This window comes from Bos indicus x Bos taurus, chromosome 3, assembly GCF_003369695.1.
Source record: "Bos indicus x Bos taurus breed Angus x Brahman F1 hybrid chromosome 3, Bos_hybrid_MaternalHap_v2.0, whole genome shotgun sequence".
Taxonomy (NCBI): domain Eukaryota; kingdom Metazoa; phylum Chordata; class Mammalia; order Artiodactyla; family Bovidae; genus Bos; species Bos indicus x Bos taurus.
The window spans coordinates 89347095-89371507 of NC_040078.1; the positions used below are offsets into that span (position 1 = coordinate 89347095).

A 24413-nucleotide genomic window follows, 5' to 3' on the forward strand; every position below is an offset into this window, starting at 1 on the left:
CATACTGTCTCATTCATCATGTCAGTTGGCAATTCAGGTTTATTGAATGATTAGTATGTGCCAGCCATGGTGCTCAGTGCATTTATTCATTCATTCCATCCTCAAGACCTTATAAGGTAGATACTTTATTAGCCCTATTAAACAGTAGGATGGAGAAGGCAATGGCACCCCACTCCAGCACTCTTGCCTGGAAAATCCCATGGATGGAGGAGCCTGGTGGGCTATAGTCCATGGGGTCACAAAGAGTCAGACACGACTGAGCGACTTTGCTTTCACTTTTCACTTTCATGCATTGGAGAAGGAAATGGCAACCCACTCCAGTGTTCTTGCCTGGAGAATCCCAGGGACGGGGGAGCCTGGTGGGCTGCTGTCTATGAGGTTGCATAGAGTCAGATATGACTGAAGTGACTTAGCAGCAGCAGCAGCAAACAGCAGGAGAGCCAGCTTAGAAGAGTTCAGTTACTTCTCCAAGGTTATACAGTTAGGGAGTGGGGGAGCTGGGCACTCAGGCTGCCCAGCAAACCTGGGCACTCAGGCTCCAGAGTTTTAAACTCTTAACAGTGATGCTCCCCTCCTCTCTGTATTGGACATTGGATTAACAAAGAATTTTTTATGAAATGTAGAAGAAGGTGCTGTGTGTGTGTGTGAGTGATTGACAAATCCCCACCCACTGCATCCCAAAGAGCATGGATCTAGGTTCCTCAGCTCCTTTTGATGCTGAGCACAGGAAGTAAGTGTGTGTTCTGGGGCAGAGCTGAGTTGTTGTGACATGAGTGGGTACCCAGAGAAGATGCTGAACAAGAGACAAGAACAAGGGAAATTCATCACTGAATGAGAGACAGTTTAAAAAGAAAGAAAAAAAAGAGAGGTTGTGGTGGTTGGAAGAGGAAACACATCAGGAAATGTTCAAGCTGATGGCCGTGGAGTGGTGGGCAGTGTAAACCCTCTGTGCCTCTGTACGCTGTAGTCTGCTCACTCATGCTTTTGTGAAAATCTCATTTGGGAAGGGAAGTACTTAAAGATGAGAATAAGAATACAGTTGATCTTTAGGTTACTAAGCACCAAAATATTTTTATTTTTTAGACTGAGTCAAGTGATCATTTAAGCTTTGTTGTTCTCTTTCATTCCATCTCATTAGAACATCCGTTAATATTTCTTTGCTCTCAGGCACTTCCTGTTGGATTGCATAACATCATGTGAATTTGTTGAAATCAAACTGGTGGGGGAAAACAAAACAGTTGATTGAAGGTGAATTGGTTCATCCTGTGTATTTTCAACCGATTTGTTTTCAGCCACGTGATCTGCTGTAAGTTTGCCGCTGGGCTAGGTATGGACCCAAGACCATAAATGTCCATGACACCAAAGCACAGGTCCCCAGCACCCACCAATCATGCCGCCTAGCTCTCTAGAATTGAGTCAGTAGAACAATGTAGAATAAGCCGATCCTTTACTGCTCAGGGCTTGCTGCAGCAAGCATGTCCAGTCTGTCTGCCTTCTGCATCCTCATGTCCCCTGCAATTGAACTGACGGGTCCAGGCCCTTGTTTGGCTTAATATTATTGCTTTGCCGTCTGCTGTTATTTCAACAGGCTAATCCAATAATGTTTTATCTCTTTCATTATACCGAGACTGTATAATTTTCTTGTGTTATAATCTATCTTCTTTTAAGATTCCCCAGAGACGGGGAAGAGAGGTTCTGTCTTGGGTTGATGGCAGGCTCCCATGAAGCTGATACAGGGACGTGGAAGGCAACACTGCCAAATTAAATTCTGAATCTCAATCACAGCCACCGCTTCTAATGGGAAATTTGAGTTGATTATGGAGATGACAGCGCAGGTTCACGTTTATTGCATTTAGCAGAAATTGTTTATCCTATTAAATACAGTCTTGAAGGAGAGACAATTGAATTGTAGAGCACCGGTGAATACCCGGGTGACGCCCAGGCACAGCTAAACTGTGTAATAATTATATTCTTATTTGTGGGCTGAACTTCCCCTTGTGGCTCTTTTTGCAAACAAATGCATTTAGGAGGAGGCTGAAACAGAATGTAAGAATTAAACAAAATAAATGCAGACTGTGCTTTTGGAAAACCTTGGCAACTGTAGCTCACACCGGCATCCCCATGAAGGAGCTGCAGCATCCGTGAGGCCCGGGGCCAGGCAGGGTGTAGCCTGGCAGTGGTCCTGGACGCTTGATCACAGCCCAGGATACCTGGAGGTGGGTGGGTTTTGCATCTCAGGGTGTGAATCTCTGAAATGCTGGGGGCTCGGCCATGTGCTTGATGTCAAGACAGGGAGTTCTGTGTCTACACTTCCTCTGTGACCTTGGGATAATAATATAACTTCTGTGGGAATAGAAAGTATTATAATTATTTTCACAATAGTAGTAATAATAATAGCTGCCAATTATAGAGCACTACTCTGTTTATGAAATCTTTTAACCTGCACCATCTCGTTTAATCTTTATTTGAATTTGATGGGGTAGATATTAATACAGTCAGCAGGTGACATGTAGGGAAAGCTTCAAAGGGAAACATGATACTTGCCAGGAACAGGCTGACTATGAAAATCAACATAGATGCTGAGGCTGGGAGAAGAGCATCTCCTGGCAGAGAATCCAGAGGAAAATGGTATTTTTGTTTTAAAGGAGAGGACTCTGGTCTGCTCCCAAGCACATATACAAAAAATCCCACTGGAAAGAGTGGGGCTGGAGCAGAAAGCCCTCAGGACACTTGGCCAGGTCTCCCTGGGGACCTTTGTAATTAGCATTTGTTGGATATATTTTGTTTTACAGGTCGAAGATGTCCTTAATGACAGCTGTCTATTTGCCAGTGTTTCCAGGCTCTGCAGATACTGTATTTAGTTTGTTTGCTGTCTCCTATTCTTTCTGAAGTATCATGTCCCTGAAGCAGAGATAGTGTCTATCTACTGCACTCAAGTGTCCCAAGTACAGGGCCTGGCACAACAGGCAACAATAAGTCATTGTTGCATGAATTCATGAAAAGCAATGTGAGTGGGGCCAAGGGCAGAACCATCCCGGGCCAGATAGATTCTTTAGTGGATCGGTGGTACATGATGGTGGCATCATAAAATTTGGGATACTGCAACCTTGAGATAGTGGCATCCATACAGCACTGACAGGGAGGTGCATCCAGTCAGCTTGGGGGACAGCACTATAGAAGAAGAGTAAAACAAAAGAGGCAGGAAAATTGTTGATGCAGGTCAGGCTGAAAGTACAGTCCTTGTTAGGGGACTTCGGGACACATACTGGGACCACCAGAAATCTCCAGGGAAACTTTACAGAGGAAGAGAGCTGAAAACTGTCTTCATTGGTGAGGTAAACCTGAGAAGCACATATATATATATTGAGGAAGAAACCGAAACTCAAGAGGGTTAAAAAGCCTGCCCAGCGTGCGTCAGAGGTAGGAGAGGAATAAAGAAAAACTTAGAAAAAAATCTTCTAACATCCTGCCTTCACCTTATTTTCTCCTTTGTGGATTAGTATTAAACCTAGTATGACCACCTAAACCCCACCAGCAGCACACGGGATAGTACACTTGACACCTTTGAGAACCCCTGTTTATTGGATCTGTCATGAAATCAGATGTTTCTATTTGCTGTCTTCCTCTCTGAGTTGTCTTTCTGGAATGTTAATTCCAATACTGAGGGATGAGGGGTTCAGAAACTCAAGGGTAAGTTTGCTGTGATTCCTTCGTGGGGGGTGGGGGTGGGGGGCTAGTTTCGGGGAGCACCACGACCTCTTGGGCAGAGCTGGAAACAGGCAAACAGAGACGGAGTGAGGCTGTGCTGAGAACTATGTGCCCTGGTGCCACGCTGCTGCTTTTGTATCCTTGCCTGGCTCTGTGATTTCCTAGCTCTGTGGCCTTATACATGTTCCGAGCCCCTCTGTGCCTTGTTTGCACGTCTAGACAATGGGGATAGTCACAGCAATGTCCTCCTAGGGTTCAGGAGGATGTGAATTAACCATACTCAGGAGAGTACCTGGGACAGTCAGCGCTCCATAGTATCCTTGACATCCCTGCTTCTGGGGATTTTCAAAACATCAGCAAGAACTATGGTTTGTATGTTTGGTTTTTTTTTTTTAAAGTCATTTCAGACTGCTTTAAACTGGTTTAGTACATTTCGGTACTAAACCCACTGTAACACACCAGAACAAGAAAGACATAAAATAGCTTAGCTCCTAGGAGATATCTTAATAAAGGACATGGAAGGCTTTTATATCCCAAGCTCTGGGTTATTAAGGGAAAATGTAACAGCATAATAACTAATATTTGCAGAGGGCATTACCAGTTACAAAGAACTTTCACATACCTAATCCAGCTTAATCCTCTCAATGCCTGCAAGAGGAAGGATTTATTATCTGCCTTTGACAGGTGATGAGACAGAGCCTCGGAGAGTCTGAGTGATTTGCCCAAGACCACACAGCTTGAAAGTGGTGGAACTGCCTCAGTCCATGGGTGGCTGCCGCAGGGCTCCCCAACTTGCTGCTGGTCCAGTTTCATTGTAGGGTGGGTGCCTACCCGCCTGCCCGCTTTCAAAGAAGAGAGAGAGAGGCCCCTGGTCTGGCATTCCTCCACTAGAGAAGCAGAGTCATTTATTAATAGAAGACTTTGGGGCAGACAGACAGAGGCGTCAGACACCACACCACCATTTCCTAGCTGAGAAGCCTAGATGATTCCTTTATCCCCTCTGTGCCTATGTCTTCATCAGAATATAGGGTCAGTAATCCCCACAGCACAAGCATGAGGTTTGAATAACATGGCACATGCAAAGGGACTGCTCTCATCCCAGAGTGCTTGGTCCACAGCGATGCTCAACTGCCTTCCCCTGCTTGGTTGTGAAACCAACCCTGCCTGACATCTGCTCGTTAGCACTCTGCCTAGCGGCTCTCCCTGGTTGAGCGTGGAGATTGCATTTTACAGAATGGAAGAGGAGAGGAAATGGGACTTGCTTTTACAGCAGGGAATTCTTGGAGGACTGTCAAAGGAAAGCAAGTGGCTGGTCTGACATTCACCTCTGTGCAGGAGGCTGCATCGGAGCCTGGACACTCCCATTATTGGAGGCTGCGGCCCGCAGTTATCTCGTGTCTACACCTTGTAACCCCAGGTGCTCCTTCATCCATCACTAGCCATTGTCTGGTACCCATTCCTTCTTCCTCCACCACCTCCCGCCAAAGGGGCCTCCTTGTTAATAAGCCAGTTTGTTCAGATCCTGAAAACTATCTGATTCTGGTCCCTTTTATCCCAAACACCATCCATCCATCAACTGCCTGCTCCACATGCTTGGTTAGGAAAATGGGAATGGTCGGGGGAGAGAGACAAATAATAGATAAAACGTCTTAGCTGCTATCTCTAAAGAAATAGAATGGATAAATAGATCCATCAGACATGTATCATGCCATTGGACAGCAAAGTCCATTTGTGAAAAACAGGATGGGAGGATTTATCTCACATTTTAAGCTGTTAATATAGGAGGGAAACATATTTTCCTTTATCTCTCCCAGAGGAGGGGGGAGTCCCTAAGCTACAAATGCATAATCTTTAATTCAGCTTGATGGTTTTCCCTTCACTAAGGTGGAAAAGGTGAGGGTCTCTCTTAAATGTCTGGTGTGGGCTTCCCTCTGACGTGCCAGGAAGGATGTAGGACCTCAGAGCACTATGAAAACATCTTCCACAGGGTTGTCTCTCACCAGTTCCTACATGCTGTGTGCAGAGGCTGTTTCAGAGCCTTTGCCTCTAGCACGGAGGGACCAGAGGGAGAAAAACATCCCAGTTTTTACTTGGAAGCTCCTAGGTGTTCAAGAGCTATGCTAGATACTGGGGCTTCACAAGTAAACCGCAGTCCCCATCTGCCCTGCAAGCTGTCACTGTGTAACTTGGCTACAGTGATGGGGTATGGAAAGTTCTGGAATCCAGAGCGATGTGAAGGAGTAGGATCTGATGAAGTGTAGGGGAGCAGAAGAGGTCAGAGTTGGCTTTCTGGGTAAACGGACAGCTAATTCTTAGCCTGCAGAGTGCTGGTTAAGAGTTGGGAGAAGGTGGGGGCCAGTAGGCAGCAGTGCTTCTCAGGCAGTATGTACAAAAACCTGGAGGGGACACAAAGCCTATAAAGGGGATTAAACTGGAAATATTAGGTTGGCCAAAAAGTTTGTTCAGCATTTTCCATAAGCTCTTATGGAGAAAACGAAACAAACTTTTTGGCCAATTCAGTAGTTCATTCAGACAACAAATATTTATTTAGTCCACTCCTAAGGAGAAATAATATTCTAGATACTGGGGATCCAGCCATGAAAAAGCTTTCATATTAATGAGGGGAGGCACACCAAAAAAATATCTATAATCTCAGGTAGTGATGAATGCCATACGAGAAAAAATAAAAGAGGGTAACGTATTTAGAGGGGAATTATTTGAGCAGAGAGGGGAGTGAATCAAGAGTGAGTCGTGGATGAACTCCTTTAGAGGATGAGCATTTCAGGTGCAGGAGAAAGCAGGTGCAAAGGTCCTGAGGCCTGAGAGAGCCAGACATGTATGAGGAACAGCAAAAAGGCTCCCATGACTGGAACAGCAGGGCTGTGGAAAGAGTGAGTGGAAGGAAATGACATCAGCGAGTGGTGAGGGCTCAGCATTCAGGGCTTTGTTGTCCTGTTAGGGACAACAGATTTTTTAGTCTATTGGCTCACAAAGTCTGCAAAGGGAGAAAAGATGGTGTGACCCATGGCGTCAGACCAGAGAAAACCTTGTGAATCTAGCTTTAGATTCTTATGCTTCAATATGATGTCTATGGAGTGTTGAAGCTCCAGGACCTCTCAAGGAGGGCAGGGTCATGACTGGAAAGTGGCCCTCTGTGGAAATCTTCCTGGGACCACAAGCTGCTGCCCTCAGGAAAGGCCCCATGACCAAACCAAAATGTCAAACTCAGCTCTTCCCAGCCTGAGGAGGACCAGTGACCACCCCCAGGAGCTGAGCAGTAACTATTTTCCACCCCCTCATGAAATTGGCCACCTCTCAGCTCTGCACACACTATTTCCTCCGAGATGTCCAACCCCTTCTTCACCTTTCTTTGCTTTTCTAGTGTTAGTCGCTCAATCGTGTCTGACTCTTTGTGACCCCATGGACTGTAGCCCACCAAGCTTCTCTGTCCGTGGAATTCTCCAGGCAAGAATACTGGAGTGGGTTGCCATTCCCATCTCCAGGGTATCTTCCTGACTCAGGGATCAAACCTGGGTCTCCTTCATTGCAAGCAGATTCTTTACCGACTGGGTCAACTCCCACACACTTCTTAGCTTCTGCTGGCCATCGTCTCCTGTCCTATTCAGGCTGTCTTACTGCTCCCCAGGTTGGGCTTTCTGCTGATTTGGGACCTGAGGCCCCGTTCACAGGCCTCCTCCATCAGACCAGATGTTCTTCCAGTGCTGGGCCTGTGTCTGATTCATTTCTGTTCCCCAGCACCCAGCCTAGGGCCTGGTACAGGGGTCCCTAGAGTGCTCGCCCATATCCCAAGCAAGGGGGTAGCCTCCCCGATTTTCTTCACAGAGGATAAGCCTTTTTCTGCCAAGCTGAATCACTTGCCCTTCCTCAAACAGTGCCCGGCGGCTTCCTCTACTGTCTCTCATTTCTGCACCGTGGTTTTTGAAGCCTCCCCTTTCTCTCTGTCCATTTTCTTCACCCTAAAGGCATCTAGTTCAGAAGAGATTCATTGAGTGCTGAACTCTTTAGATCTTCCTCTATCTCAAAGCAGAAAAAAAGAAAAAAGCCTCTCCTTATTGCTTTTCATTCTGTCATTAATTTACTTTTCAAAAGACACCTTGTCAAGCTGAAGATTATATCTTTAAACCGTGTTTTTACATCCACTACCTATAAAACTGTAGATTATAGATCTTCTGAAAAGACCTGAGGGAGAATACATTTGACGGGTTTTATGCCTTTTGCGTGATGAGAGCCAGACACTCTTGGAGAGGGAGAGATGCTGATCTGGTGAAGGGTGGCTGCTGCTGCTGCTGAAACTGCTGCTGCTGGTGCTGTATTTTCATTTCTAAAGATGCTGGGGATTCAGCATCCTCGGAGGAGCAGGGCAGACACTGCTTGCTTCTGTGGTTCAGACGACAGGAAGATGGCACTGCTCAGCTGGTCGTTTTGGCTCACAGGTGAACCAGGCAATTGTTTAATCCCAGTGTTCTCATCTTGTAGTCTTGTAGTCTTAAAGACTACACTTGCTAATGAGCTCCCTGGCCTCTGTTTCTCCTCTCTCCCCTGCACCCCACACGCCACATCCCTCCACTGGCGGGGAGCCCAGAGCAAAGGTTGGGGAGCGCATGCTTGATGGACTGCGTTCACACCCTCGCCAGCCTGTCAGCTCTGTGACCCGCCAGGTGCAGCCTCATTGAGACGCAGTTTCATTAGCTGTAAAGTGGAACTCGTAAAACACACCTAAGAGGTATTCTTTAAGACCAGATAGAGTACACAGGTAAACCTCACTGCGGGGCCCTTTTGTCACGCGTTTCACAAGCATGTAACGAGTCCTCCACTCTCAGGAACGCTCAGCCTTGACTGCATTGGAATTGCCTGGGAAGCTTTCATTGATTTATTTATTTTTAATTGAAGTGATACTACTTAATTGAAGTACAGTTGATTTACAACATTGCGTTACTTTCAAGTGTATAGCAAAGAGATTCAGATATATATATACATATGTTATGTATGTTATGTATATATACATAGATATAGATAGATATTTCTTATTGTTGTTTAGCCGCAGAGTTGTGTCTGGCTCTCTTGTGACCCCATGGACTATAGCCCGCTAGGTTCTTCTGTCTGTTGGGAATTGCCCAGGCTAGAATACTGGTTGCCATTTCCTTCTCTGGGGAATCTTCCCGTCCCAGGGATCACAGCCATGTCTCTTATGTCTCCTGCTTTGGCAAGTGGGTTCTTTACCACTAGCACCACCTGGGAAGCCCCCAATAAATAACAAATGGAAATTACTTATGATAAATTTAAAAAGTAGGAAGTAAGTTAATGACAGGATGAGAAGCAATATGAGTCTTTTTTTTTTTCCTTTCAGATCAATCTAGAATACAGAAATAAACTTCTAAACTATAAGCTTTAGTTCATAATAGTAACAGTAAGAGTGACGCTAATAATGTCACATATGACTGGCATTGTGCCAAGTGTTTTATGTAACTTAATTTATTCCCCGCTCCCCATTCCAACACATACGCACCCACACACACCCCTAATACACTTTCTCGGGTTCTAACTTTCTCACATGCTGTATTTCTGTCTTAAAGTTCTTCTCCCTTTCTACCTAGTTCAAAAATCCCTCAAGGTCTAGGTCAAGCCCCATTCCGTATATTTAATATACACAAGGAAAGGCAAATCTCTCTTTCACCTGTCTCCTTTGATACTAATTTTATGTGCCATATATTTTGGCATTAATTCAGCAGTTAACTTCCTGTGACCCTAACTTCTGATGTTTTTTATATATATGAATGGTTGAGGGGGCTCCCCAAGTGGTGCCAATGGTAATAGAACCTGCCTGCCAATGTAGGAGACATAAGAGACACGAGTTCAATCCCTGGGTTGGGGAGATCCCCTGGAGGAGGGCTTGGCAACCTATTCTAGTATTCTTGCCTGGAGAATCCCATGGGCTGAGGAGCCTGCCAGTCTACAGTCCATAGGGTGGCAAAGCAGTGGACATGACTGAAGTGACTTAGCATGCATGATTGAGAATTCTGGAAGGATAGGGAGATATATACGTGTATGTGTGTGTGTGTGTGTGTGTGTGTGAGTCAATACACAGTTTTTGTACCAACTGGGAGGGCAGGTTTTACCCTCAAGGAGCTCACAATCTTTGGGTCAACAGAAAACTCAATGCAACACCCATGTTCACTCTTTGAGGACTGATTGGAATACCGTGGGAACAGTGAGGCAGGCTGATATGACTGGCTCTTCCACAGGTGGGCAAAGTCACAGCACAGGGAAAATCACTCAGTCCCATCTGACTCTGTGACCCCACGGACTATGCAATCCATGGAATTCTCCAGGCCAGAATACTGGAGTGGGGAGCTGTTCCCTTCTCTGGGGGATCTTCCCGATCCAGGGATCAAACCCAGGCCTCCTGCATTGCAGGCAGATTCTTTACCAGCTGAAACCGAAGGGAAGCCTGAGGTGTCTGGCAGATGCATGGATTTCACACTTCCCTCTGGGAGTGGAGGAGAGACCACATTTCTGAAGTGACTCTTCGTTCAGTCCCTCCCTTCACCCACAGATGCTTGTTAATTCCCTCTGATTCAAGGCACAGCCCTGACCTCTGGGGACGCAGTGCTGAATGAGACAAAGCTGATCCCTGCCTTCCAGATTACCATCCATGGGGAGAGAGGTCAAAAATAGTCACAGGAAATGTGGGATCCAGTATACAATTACTAATTGTGAAAAAGGCAATGAAAGAAAAGACTAGAGTGCTATGAGAAAATAAATGGGAGAAAGGTGATATTTGTGGTAAGAACTCAAGCAAACACGAGAGATTAATTGAAGGAATACAAGAATATGTTGAGTCCCAGTGAAGGAAAATTGAAGGAACTTGAATCAGTCTTTAATTTTTCTGTTTGTTTCAGTTATCTTGCTAACTAATAATGGTTCTCCAAATGAACAAATGTTATCAAAGAACTGAGATCATTCTCATGGTACTTTGTTTTATTGGTAATTGACGGTTTCAAAAGTATCTGCCTGCCTTGTCCCTCCACCATCCTAAAAGTTCCTCTAAGACATGGATGGAGAAAGTTCCTTTTCTTTTTGGATGATCCAAAGTTCCATGAGCGGCTAACCCTCAAATTACCTCTCAACACCCAGTTTTGACTGAGTTATGTGGGTGATAGAACTGTTGGTTGTTGATGGTGCAGTCTGGTCCAGAACAAAGAAAAAGTCCATGCTGATGGGTATCTTCTGTCAGCTGAGTAAGGTCTGTATCCATTGGTCAGCACAAGCAGTGACATCCCCTGTCCCGGCTCCAGCCTGTGCCCGGAGGCACTCAGCATGCCTGGGTCTGCACCCTGTGGCCTGGACACGAGGCACCTCCGTTCTGGGGTGCGGGATTGTCACACTCTCTCCTCCTCTCCTGGGTGCCCGATCTGCAAGCAGACCAGGAGCTCCAGCAGCTCCAACGACCATCCGCCTGAGCTCCTGCATGGATGATTTCCCGGGGAACAAGGTTAGCATACCAGCAGCAGCTTGGATAGTGAAGAGTGAAGCCCATCCCACCGCCCTAGAGTGGTCTATAAGCTCTCCTTGGGGAAATGCCTGGGTGTAGCCAACCAAGACCTCTGTGCTTGCTGCCTCACACTTAATTTGAAACTCTGAGTGGAGTGAGAAGAGGCCACCGGGAGCCCATCTCATGAAATTGGAACCTGCAGTTCCATGGAAGATGGATGGCAGAGAGAGGCATGGAGGCATGTGCCTCTGAAGAATGACTCCAAGCCAGTGAAGTGTGTGCAGAGAGGGAGCTCATCCCACCTAGAGCTTCACAGACAAAGGCCAGCCAGACATCCCTAGGGAAAGGATTAGTGGGCTTTTAAATGAGGGTTCAAAAACCAACCCCCTCGGTCTCTGATGGAGCCTCAGTGGTTGATAGATTCTCTGCACAGAGTACCAGAACCCGTGTGCTGAACACGCACTATCTCTGGAAACCCAGCTTACACAATCCCTCCAGCCTGGGACTGCTGCCTTCTGCTGTCTGTATGCCTCTGGACCAGCCCATCTCCTCACTTAGCCTGAGTTTTCACCTCTGTAAAGGAAAAGGATGGATTCATCCAGTGGGGTTTTTCCATCATAACTTTTTTCATTTCTGTTGTTGTTGTTTTTTTTTTGCCTTGAATGAAATCTTGGATGGGACCCGACATGGAAGTCAGATGAAAGTGAAGCTGCCCTATTTGAAGCTGGGGTGTCTATTAGGTTTCCCTGCTCCCCTGGGGCAGCCCCTAGGAGACCCCAGCCTTCGTCAGATCCCAGTGTGAATATCATTGGGTTAGATTATCTTCAAGTCCCTTCCAGCTCTGTAATTATACTCCCTGGTGGGGCAGCCACAGCAGGGTTCTCTAGTCCTCTCACCTCTGTGGCTTGGTTCCTACAGGCAAAGATTTGCTGGGAAAATCCCTTGGGCCCTCCATTAGTGGATATCCATGGTGGCTGATTCCCCAGCCTTAGATTTCCTTGCCAGATTGATCTCTGTCTGGCTGAAAGTTCAGTCTGATAGCCTCATGGCCACCCGAGGTCCATACCCTGCTTAGAACAAGGTTAATGGAACCCTCATGAGCTGAATGCAACTGACTGAATGTAATCTTATAGGGAAAACAGGGCTGTGAGGAAGACCCAGCGCCCTGTGCCCTGCCACCCCTTAGATCAATGTTATCATGCCCCATTTTCCAGTGCCCACCATAGATCATGTGACTCAGCATGGTTACCACCAAGCCCAGCACTGGATCACTGGCGAGGCATCTCTGGGTAGTCCACATCCCCTGTTGCCTTTGCACTATGCTGTGTGGACAGGAATCCAAACACATCCCTGGCTCTAGGGACCCTTGACATGCTCTGATTCTAATCATCCAGATAGAGCCAACATCTGTTCTTTTAAACCAGGTCACCTTATAACCAGCACTTGGACCATATCCTCCCTGTCCACTCCCCAGAGTGATAGTCAGTGCACTCATCTCAGACTCTCTGCCCTCATTCCCTACATGCCCTGATTCTTAGGACAGTAGTCCCCAGCCTTTTTGGCACAGGGATCAGTTTCACAGAAGATAGTTATACCATAGACCGGGGAGGCAGGGGAGATGGTTTCAGGATGATCTGAGTGCACTGCATTTATTGTACACTTTTATTTCTAATCTAATGCCACCTACAGGTGCGCAGCCCAAAGGTTGGGGACCCCTGTCTTAGAATGTAAATTAATAGAATGTAACAGTTAAGAGTCCGGGTCCTAACATCAGATCACCTGGGTCCAAATGCTAGCTCTGACTCTCCCCAAATAGATGACCCAGCAAATTATTTCACCTTCCTTCTGCCCCCCTGTCCTCATCTGTGAACTGGGGTGATAAGGCATCACTGACTCAATGGCTATGAATTTGAGCAAACTCCAGGAGATAGTGAAGGACAGGGAAGCCTGGCATGCTGCCGTCCCTGGAGTCGCAGAGATTCAGACAGAATTTAGCAACTGAACAGCGACAACATCACATTCTTGGGGGGATAAAGGAGTTCATGCACATGAAGTGTTGCAGTAGTGCCTGGTGCAGGATTTGTAATTCTTTCTGTTCACTGAGCTTTGGTTCCTCTGGAAAGTTGCCTGGCCAATGAGGCAAATGGGGGCTAAAATGCAGTCCAAACTCTGCTTGAAAAGTTAAGAGATCCCTGGGCCTTGGAGCTGGGCAGTATCAACCCTGCATGATTTTCTGTGTATCTCCCAACTTATACACCTAACAGGCAGTTTCTTTTTTTCCAGTTCCCATGAGGAAACTGTACCAGGCTTGGCCCATGTAATTGTTCTGCTTGGGTTTTGTTCTCTGAATCTTCCTTCATAAGGACTCTGGAATTGACTCACATCTTGGCTTACCCCTCTTGGAATTCTTCCTACAGGATATCAGGCAGCTTGTTGGGACCCCATTTATATTCCCTTTAGCCCACAAAGGAGGGATTTAGATGAAGCTCCAACTCAGGACAGATCTTCTACCAGTAGAGCTCTCTCTTCTTTTTTCTTACTTGAACTGAGTTTGCCACACAAATTGGCTAGTTTAATTCTCAGCCCAACCTGTGATGCAGGTACCAGCATCATCCCCACTTTACAGGGGATGCCTACCCAACATGAAAATTAGCACCACTGGGATGTGAAGGCCTATTTGATACCATAGCTGTGCTATCTTGCCTCCCATTTAGAACAACCCTCCCATCGATAAAATTGTTACCCATCCATCAGCTCACTCTAAAACCAGGCTCCTATCCCATCTACCCTGTGCCTCAATCGTTTGTTTTATAGATAACCTTAGACCCTTCTGGAATTATTTTTCTTTACGCTTTCATCATTGCAGTTGTCAAATGAGACTGATTTATACATTGATTTGGTAGCCCATATTTTTGCCATCATTCTGTGTACAAGTATACATGGAAAAATTGGAAGCTTATGGATTCAAACATGCATAGAGATTCTTGAAGCTCAAATGGAAACATAGATGAGAAAGATGGGTCCCAGAAAGAAGAAATGATTATCAGCATATCAGTAAGTTAGTGAAACAGCTGAGATTCACACGCAGGTCTCTAGACTTCATCTTTAAGGGACTTGGACCCTTATTTGAGAAACTTCTTTTCTGATGCAATTGCTTTGTGTTGCAGCTTAATAGGTTTAACTTTGCAACCTTAAGCATTACATTACTTGCCCCAAGCTTGTGTTTAGTCATGACAATTTATCCCTTGTAGTGGATTGAATAATGTCCCTCAAAAGATAGGTTGATGTTCAACCCCGTTACCTGCAAATGTTACCATATTTGGATATAGGGTCTTTGAAGATAAAATCAAGTTAATATGATGTCATGTTGGATTAGGGGAGGTCCTAGTCCAATGACTAGTGTTTCTATACGAAAACAGAGATGTAGCATGGAGACCACCATGTGAAGACAGAGGCAAAGACTGGAATGGTGTAGCTACAAGCCAAGAATGCTTAGTGTTGCTGACAAGTGCCTGAGGCTAGGAGAAAGAAGAGATTCCCTTGTGGAGCCTTCACAAGAAAGCAGCCTGGCCAGTACACCCAGAATGGGATTTCTAATTTCTAGAAGTCTGAGTCAATAAATTTCCATTGCTATAAGCCACCCAGTTTTTGATACTTTGTTGTGGCAGCCTTCGGAAATGAATACAACCCTCCAGAAATTAGCCCCGTTGTCCATATGCGTCTCAGTCTAAAACTGTTCTCATCTGAGAGAGGGTCCCGATGGTAGGAAGAGAGCATAAGAACAGGTAAACGCAGGGGTCAGTCATAGAGCTCAGAATGTGGGTTCCTAGAGCAGTGGGCAAGAGGGCACAGAGCAGAGAGGCTGGGAACCCCAAGAACCCTCTGAGCTGGAGTAGGCTAGAAGCTGAGTGAGGATGCGCGGGCCTTACCCTCTGACTGCATTTGCTCACAGGCAAGGCCCTGGTGACCCACGGGGCACTGACACTTGCAGCTGGTACCCTCAAGGATGGGCTCCCCATTGTTGAAGCAGGGCCCACAGCGGCAGGCGTTGAATTCCATCAGGTACTTGTCCAGGGCCCGCCGCAGGTTCTGGCGCTTGGTCTCCAGGGACCCCAGGTTCGTGTGCTGCAGTATCTCATGGATTGGCTTCATCTGTGGGCACAGAAAGAACAGAGGACTGCACCCTCGGCTCTGTACAGCTTCCCAGAGCCCAAGAACTGGTCATCAAGCCTCGGGAAGGCCTGCTGCATGCCAGACACAAAGCCAGATTATCCTGCTGCATTAGATCCAAGCAGCCACTCTGTAAAGCGGGTATTAGGTTTCCCAGACCATGGATAAAAAAGCAGAGTCTAAGAGTGTTTGAGTGACCAGCTCAGGACCACACACAATGGACCATGCTGAACATGGAGCTACATAACTTTGAAACCTGTGGTCCCCAGATCCCAGAGGAAGACAAGAACCCAAAAGCTATCTGTGCCAACTCATCCACCCCCTCCAGCATTCTTAGGAGGCAGGAAGAGTATAAAGTACTTACATGTCTATGTGTATGTTTTACTGTCACCCTTCAATGCAGGGATTAATAAAATTCTTGACAGGCAGTTGTGTTGCCACTGCTGAGCACAACCCCTAAGGGTGTGAGTGTGGGGTTTGCCTGTGTGTATGCTGGGGTGGTTTTATATTTGCAGCAGCCCATTCTAGGCAGGAATGTAGTCCAGGCTTTCTCAGCCTCAGCACTATTGCATCTCCAGCTGAATAATTCTTTATTGGCAGGGCCGGGCCAGCCTGTGCATTGTATGGTCATTAGCAGCATTGCTGGCATTTACCCACCAGATGCCAATAGCATCTTCTAGCCATGAAAACCAAAACTGTTTTCTGATATTGCTAGATATCCCCTAGTGGGGAAAGGGTGGTCAACCCCTGCTTGGAAAGTCATAGATAGAACAGAGAGCATTGAATCTGGGGCTAGAAAATCTGGCTTCAAATCCCAGCTCTGCTTCTAGCTATGTGATTGCTGTCCCATTACACATGAGCCTTCCTTCCTCATCTGTAAAGTGAGAACAATAGTCCTGCACTCCTGATTTATCAAGAGGATTAAAGTTGAAAGACAGGGAAGGGCTGTCACACAGTCACAGCTAAATGAATGCTGCTCGCTTCTCAGCTGTGTGGCCCAGAGCTGCCCCTCCTAAGCCTGAGCCCCATTATCTATAAAATGGGAATAATAACCTACTTAAAATTCACATGAGGATCTAAGGAAATAATGAATGTAAGATACCATTGCAAAGAGGAAGAACAGTATAAAGTAAAGCACCATTTTTATTTGTTAGATGTGATGATAGCAAAAAAAAAAACAAACATTTTTTTAAACTGTATGTATATATGGTCATCTTCAATATGCTTATAACACTATTTTTTAAACACATAAACATAAAATAAAAACTCTTTCCCAGGTCTCTCATTTTACAGGAGAGGAACCTGAGGAGCTGAGAGAGGAAGGATTTGCTAAGGTCACAGAGCCATTCTGAGATGGGACCAAACCCCACTGGAGCAAACTTACTTCTCAAGAATCAGAGGTCAGTGAGGGCACTCGCCATGCTTTGAGTGGGTTCCTGGAAATGTGTACAGAAAGACCTGTGGCAAACAAACCTTGTCCTGTGACCAGGGGCCGTGGCTGAGGTCACCAGGCTGGTCATGTTGGTATTGGCTGGGCCCCCTGCCAAGGGGAGAACACCATTACTGGAAGTGCAGGGAATTTGGCCCCACTGTTAGGAAACTGGTGCAGAATGGACTGCCCTGGATAAATATGACTCTTAGTTCCAGAGAAAGCCAGGACCATTGGGCAGCTTCCCTTTGACCTTCCGGGGGAGCCCAAAACTCAGATCCTCATCTCTCCTTTCTATTCCTTGGGCTGGTGGGACTTAAAGAGGGAAGAAGATTGGGGAAATGATTCTTAAAATGTTAGAGCTTGAAAGCTATTGGCAACGGTCTCGTTCCCATTTTACAAATGAAAAAAAAAATCAGAGAAGGAAAGTAGTATGATATAACACACTATAAAATAACAGATAACATATAATAATGTATACCATAACAAGATCATCACATGGCATGATTCCTGTGTTCACTCAGTCTAAGCACCTGCCATAAACAGACACTGCTAAGCTCTGGGAATATGCAAGTGAAAAAGATTCTTTCCACTCTGAGCATCAGGTTCCAAATAACTCTCTAACTGGCCTCCCCTCCATGTCTGTAGTCTGATTGCCTGTCTGTCTGTCTCTAAGCATTTTCCTTTTAAAGCACAGCTTTAGTTGCATCAATCCCCTGTTCTATGACCTGCCAACAGCCTCATGCATCAAATCCAATCTTCCAGGGGTCATCATGGGTTGTGAAGAGATCCTGAGCATTAGAATCAGTCAGTCCTGGCTCCAGTTGGGCTGTGCCATTTTCTAGTTCTGAGATGTGGCCAGCTTCCTTAACCTCCGCAAACCTGCCTCCTCATCTGACTTCACTAAGTACTGATGTCTCTCTCCCTAACCTTGAGATGTAACATTTTACTATCCCCATGTTACACAGCAGAACCCTGAGCCTCAGAAGATGAAGTAACTCATCCAAGGTCACACACACACATCAAAAAGGTGGCTGATCCGTGAGCCAAACTACATCTTTTTTCACTCCAAACCCAAGCTCTCTCTCCCAAAAGTCTTCTCCAAATCATGCACATCAGTCTTCCCCTTCGAAGTTTTGCTCAAAGCAAACAAAGAGCTCACCTCTTGCCCATGAAAGGTGATATATTATTCCTGATATCAATTTTACAGTTTTGCCCAAATCACTAATAGCTTGATGATAGCAATTTTCAGACCCTATGTGAATTACAGGTGCGTGAAAATGGTCCCTTACTTATTGGAGAAGAAATGAAATCAAGGTTAATCCATCTGACCTCTTTCTTCATAGAAAAGAGGGTGTTGTAATAGATTTTTAGGTTTAACTGTTTGTATCTATTTTAAAGAGAAGGAATGTGTCCACACCTGGAATTTTTAATTATATATAGAAAATCAGCAAAGGTCAGGAAAATGGGCAAGAAAACAATAAAATTTTACTTAAAAGCCCAAAATGCAACTCTCATTTTCTAATGGCTTACATCTTCTTCACCCTAAACTCAAGCTGTCTCTCCCAAAAGACAGTATTAGGTTTTCTTACATATGAATTAAATAGTGTGATGATACTGGTGGAACAATTCACTTGATTTACAGTTTGAATATAACTTTACTTCCTTTGTGGGGTTAGGGATTTAAGGCAAGCTTTCTCAATTTTGGCGCTGTTAGCACCAGCAGCCGGTTTCCTTGCTGTGGGGGCTGCCCTGTGCACTGGGGGGTGTTTAGCAGCCTCCCTGGCTTCTGGCCACTAGATGCCAATAGCATCTTCTCAGTCGTTACAATCAAAAATGTCTTCAGATATTGCCCAATGTCTCCTGGGGGAGAAAAATTGACCCTAGTGGCTGAGAACCATGGCTTTAAGGAAGGTGCTAGAATAGAGGGAAGAGAGAACTGGACATGAATTCCAAAGGTCTTGGATCCAGGTACTTCCACTTATGGGCTCTGTGGCCCTAAATGAATCCTCTGATGACTTGGAACCTCAGTTTCCTAATCTTTTCAATGGGGAGAATCCTGTCTGTGCCAGAGGTCATCATGGTGACATCATTTAGAGCAGGGGCAGCAGACTATAGCTTGAAATCACACTAAGCCCACAGCTTGTTTTTGTATGGCCTTTGAGCTAAGAATGACTTTAACATTTTTACAAGATTGGAGAAAAAGAAGAACTTGTATGAAAGAGACTGTATATAGCCTAGAAACCTAAAGTATTTACTATCTGCTCTTTACAGAAAAAATTTTGCCAACCTCCAACTTAACAGATGTGATTTTTAAAGTCTTTTATGTATAAATGAGAATAGTGCTTTTTTTATAAGGTGGACTACTCCTGAAGAAATTCTAGGACTACCAGTATAACACTAGACCCTAACCAGATAGTAAGCTTGTGACCCCAGCCCTCCTGTGGCCTGCATATAGAGTCACGCATCCCTGTAGCCAGGCTTGGGTAAGGCCACCAGTTCAGCGTGCCGTTACATTTAATCTTGTTTTTTGATGGACTCATAATAAGAAATATAAAATGATCTGGTCTGCTTCACTTTCATTCCTTGTGGACCTAGAGTTTCTTCAGCTGCGAAAAGACTTACCTCAAAATCAATAACAGCAGGATTATACTTTAATGACCTCCCCCAGGAGCGGTACGTAACGATGCTGCTGTCCTGGGTCAAGCTGCCTCCCCAGCCAGAGCTGCCGCCGCGCACCCGAGAAATGAAGTCTTCCACTCCCATGGCCTTCTCGTTTTCAGCTACCATCGAGAGAATAATCACGTTAGCGCATTTCCTTAGATGCCAGAGGGCCAGTTGGCAAGCTCCACTAAATAAGATTTGGAGCAGAGTTTAAGTGCTCTCCTTAGAGCTGTCTCCTAGTCTTCTACCTTGCTCAGTTAACTAGCAGGACAAGGCAGAAAAGAAGCACCAACACTTGGAAATCGACTCATCCTTTGGATTAGAGCAGGCCCTGGGAAGACAGCTCAGCCCAACATGGAGGAGGGAGAAGATGGAGAAATGGATAATATGGATTTATTCATGTATTCATTTACAGGCCAAATGTTTGCTTGGTGCTTACCATATGCCAAATAGCTTCAGCCAAATACTATAGATACTAGAACTGATTTCTCAGTAGGGGTTCAGAGAAAGACGTGGTCGGATCTACAGTAGGAGTGGGGAGGTGGTCAGGTAGGAAGTCAGTTACCTAGAAGAATGGGTAAATCTTGGCAGGTAAATGGAGGGAGGAGGGAAAGGCGACCGAGTGAAGTATTTGACTTAAGACCCTGAGACGTGAGTAGCCCAGTGCAGTGGAAGTAACTTGAACCTCATCTACTCATCCATCTATTATAAACATCTATTTCAGCATCCTTGCATCTTCTGTGTCTTCCACCTGGAAGAAATGACTCAGCACATGTTGAATGAATGAATGAATACATGAGCATGTATACTGACCTGTGCAGGAGATGTTATCAAGTATTCTTGCACAATTTTTCTCTAATAACTATTCTTTGAACTTGGACTTGGTAACCACATTTTTATCTCTCAGCAAACTTGTGTCCTCCCTCTGAGCTGTACCTGATGGGACTTAACTTTCCAGATTCTGTCTGCACATGCCTTTCCTCCCAGCTCTTACTCAGATCTTTGTCTGGTGCTTGAAATCTAGGACGTTGTACAAATAGGAAGTCAGGCATTTCTAAGGTGATCTCAGCCCATGTTGGGATTCAAAATAGGGTCACTACAGGTCATTGGTTTGGGGTATACAACAGTTACACACTGCGACCATCGACTGAAATGGAATCAATTGGGAAGGAGAATATATATGCCTCGATTAGGTGTCCAAGGGGGAATCTGGCTTCTTTGGGGGGAAGCCCATTATTAATACTTGCTTAGTTTGCCATCTCCAGATTTTTTACAGGGTCCTAATGATGAACTTCCTTTAATTTGTATCGCCTCTGAATACTCATACTCAATGCCCAAAGAGACTCCAAAGCATTTCTGGATTTCAGCGCTGGTAACACCTGCAACAGGAAGCAGAGAAACACAGAATGCTGAGACACAAAAGACAGTGAATATATACAACCAGCTCATAATAGTAGTTCATGGCTCACCAGCTCACAGTAGTGAAAACTAGCTTCTATTTTAGAGTCTATGAGATCTGGGTTGAAATCCCTGTTCTTTACCTGAGTTTCAGTGTTTTCTTCTCTACGGTCCCAGTGCAAATATTCCTGAAATAAGAAGGACTATGGATTGCACGTGCTAGTTGGTCAAAAGCGCTTGTGCCTTTTCCTTTGCACATTCTCCACGGGGCCTCCTTGAGCAGCTGATTCTGTCTGATCCATCTCCTTTACCCCTGTGCCTAGTGCAGTGCCTGGCCCATGATTGGCACCAATCTTGCATATGTTGCCCCTTCCTCTCTCCTTTTTCACTGTCATTCTGAAGTCCACACGAGCTCCAATTTAAACACCATTTCTTCCGTGAAGCACTTTTGAATCAGAACACATCCCTCTTTCTTCAGAGATACCCATGTGCTTTGTTTGGGCCTGAATGATCATTTGTGTCCTGATTCTTTTTGCCCAGGTGCTCTTTGCCCCTCAGAGAGGCTAGGTATTGTCAGAAGATTGATAGATCTCCATGGGGAGGCTGCCTGACCTCTGACCCCAGGAGAACTGTGAGGCCCACATTAGCTGCCTCTGTCTATATCTGAGGAGCTGCTGAGGAATCTGCATTTTGCAAATGAAGAACATAATTCTCAAAGGGAATTTGCCCCAAATCCCACAGCCTGTAGGTGAACAGATTGGGGTTTCCAACCCTTGGTCAACTGGCAAGATAAGGCTAGAAAAGCAGACGGGAGCAAGATATTGACCATTGCTACAAGGTTCAACTTCCTCTGTAGCTAAAGTCTTCTGAAGCCTGTGAACCGGAGTTTGTATTTTCAGCACATCATTGCTTTTCACTGCAACTATAAATAATTATAACTAGTCAGTGTATTATCCTGGCAATCAAAAAGGAAAGATCATTTAGGTTGTAATTCAGTTAAACTAAAGATTAGATTCAATATTTTCAAGGGAGTTTTGGGCAGCAAGTTTACTTGCTGGCATTCCCATGAAACTAAACTCCATGAGGTCAAGCACTGACATCTTATTTACCGCTCTGTCAGTCTGCCATGGAGGAGGATCTCCATAAATACTCTTAGGATAAATGATTGATGAATGAAAATGAATGCCAAGAATTGTTTCGTAACAGCTTCTGATGGAAAGAATCTTAGAAGCCAGGAATCATGAATTCAAATCCCAGTCACTTAGATGAATGGACAAAGAAATCATATAGAATAATTATATACATATTATATAATTAATAATGATCAAATAGTTATATATAATTATAACATATATAATCATTATAATTATAACATATATAATCATTATAATTATATAAATTATAAGTTATATACTTACATATAAATAATGTATGATACATACTTATATGTATTAGTATATATAATATAATTATAATATATATTATATGTAATTATTATATATTAAAAACTGTATACATATGTATATCCTCTATATAGCCCATATATATGTGTATATATATGTATGACATATATATGTATATACACACACACACCCTATAGATATATCCCATATAAAGAGATCCTACCTTAAAATGTAAAGAAATTTGGGACAATGTGGATGAAACTAGAGGACATTGTACTAAATGAAATAAGTCTTACACAAAAAGAAAAAAAACTTTACAATCGTACTTATACATGAGCTCTACAAAAGTCACATATATTGAAGCAGAGAGTAGAGTGGTGGTTTCCCAGGACAAGGAGGTGGTTGGCAAAAGGGGAGATTCTGTACGAGGTTGCAGTTGTGTTGGAGAAATAAACCTAGAGGGCTAATATACAGCCTGGCGACTCTAGTTAATAATACTATATTGAAAACTGGAAATTTGCAAAGGGAGTAGATTGCGAGTACTCTTATCATCTTATCACACACACACACACACACACACACACACCTGACTATGTGAGGAGAATACATGTTAATTAGCTTGACTATAATAATCATTTCATTATATATATATATATATATATATATATATATAATCATTATACTGTATACTTTAAATATATACAAAATTTTTTTTTAAGTGAAACAAAACACATCCCAGTCCCTGACACCCTGTATGAACTTAGAAAAGGACCCCAATCTCACGGGGTCTCAGTTTCCCATGTATGGAGAGAAGGAGTTAGACTTGCTCATCCCCAGGCCTCTCTTAGCTGAGGCCCTCTGAGCCTCTGTGCGCAGTGGTTTCTGAATAACTCTGAGCTGAGAGTTTCTGGGAGAAGGGATCCTTTAAGCACTAGCACTCAGCACCAAGCGAACGGCTTCTTCTGCCATTTCTGTTCAAGTACTTTTAATTTTTAATGCACTACTAATTGAGGAAGATTTAGCATATTTAATTGTTTTGATTAAAAACTGCTTCAACAGTGATAAACAAAAGTGGATGAAAGGAATTCATGGGCAGAAGCCAGAGTGATTACTTAGGTGAGTGGTGGAGTGCTGCTGAGTGAAGTGACAGGACGGGCTGATTAGTGGGGGCTGGGGGATGCCTGTGCAGTGATTATGCTCACGAAGGGTCTGCTGACAGCTTGCCAGGCACTTCTGGGAGAAGCAAATTCTACAGTAAGGCTTGATTGCAAAGAATTGCCTCCTGAGGACCCTGAAGGAGGGTACCAGCCAGCAAGGGGAGGTCTGCAACTTAAGAACCACACAGCGTGAGGGCTAAAAGTATCCTTAGTCACCTACCTGACATGTCTCATGTTTTGCTGTGACATGCTTGGTTCATAAAGGTTAATTGTCTTGCCTAAGACAACATAGTTAAAAAGAACAGTGGAGCTGAGATTCAAACACGTCTGTCGTGCTCAGAAGAATTAGTGGTACTTTCACTAATTCCAGTTATTTCATCAGAATAAAGTCTGCTGAAAATTTTAGTAAGCATCTACTATTACCATCCCAGGCATACTGTATGTTGGACAAGGTAGACACTCTGAGGATAAAACTGATATAAATATGATGCCAATCTGAACGAGTAAGGTCCTGGCCTTGAGAAGCTAGCAGATGTGGGCCATATAGTCAGTGAAGACTCACTTGGATCTGAGAGTTGCTCATTTCAATACACCAGGACTAGAAGAGGAGTCTCTTGCCAGAAGTCATGGGGACTGCAAGTCAGAGCTGTCTGGAGAGCACCCATGGAAAACCAAGACCAGTAAGCTGGGATAGGGGCTGGGGGAGGTCAAATGTGATGCCCAAATCCAGGACTTGAGGCTGGTATTGAAGCTAAGACACAAAGCCAGAGTGACAGATGCAAAGAGCAGAGGAGTGGGTGAGAGGAAGAGCAGAAATATGTCCAGCACGACTGAGTAACACTTGCCCAGATGGGCGCGTGGCGTGGGTGGACAGACTGCAGGACCAGGCGGTGCTCTGCCGGGGCTCCACCCCACCTCAGCAGCCTGACTCCTTAGATGTCAGCTCTGGACCACATCAAACTGGCATTTGC

At 44.8% G+C, this 24413-nt stretch overlaps 1 protein-coding gene across 1 annotated transcript in view; it reads right to left on the reverse strand.

The window, feature by feature from the left end:
• Positions 1–10685: 10685 nt before the first annotated feature.
• C8A (complement C8 alpha chain) overlaps positions 10686–24413 on the reverse strand; it is a 71902-nt gene continuing 58174 nt past the window's right edge. The window contains exons 8-11 of the mRNA XM_027537122.1: positions 20732–20863; positions 19446–19603; positions 15151–15373; positions 10686–11193 (exon numbers count right to left, since the gene is read on the reverse strand). Of these exons, the coding sequence (XP_027392923.1) occupies positions 11042–11193; positions 15151–15373; positions 19446–19603; positions 20732–20863 (665 nt within the window). The 3' untranslated portion in view covers positions 10686–11041. The remainder of the gene's footprint in view (positions 11194–15150; positions 15374–19445; positions 19604–20731; positions 20864–24413) is intronic.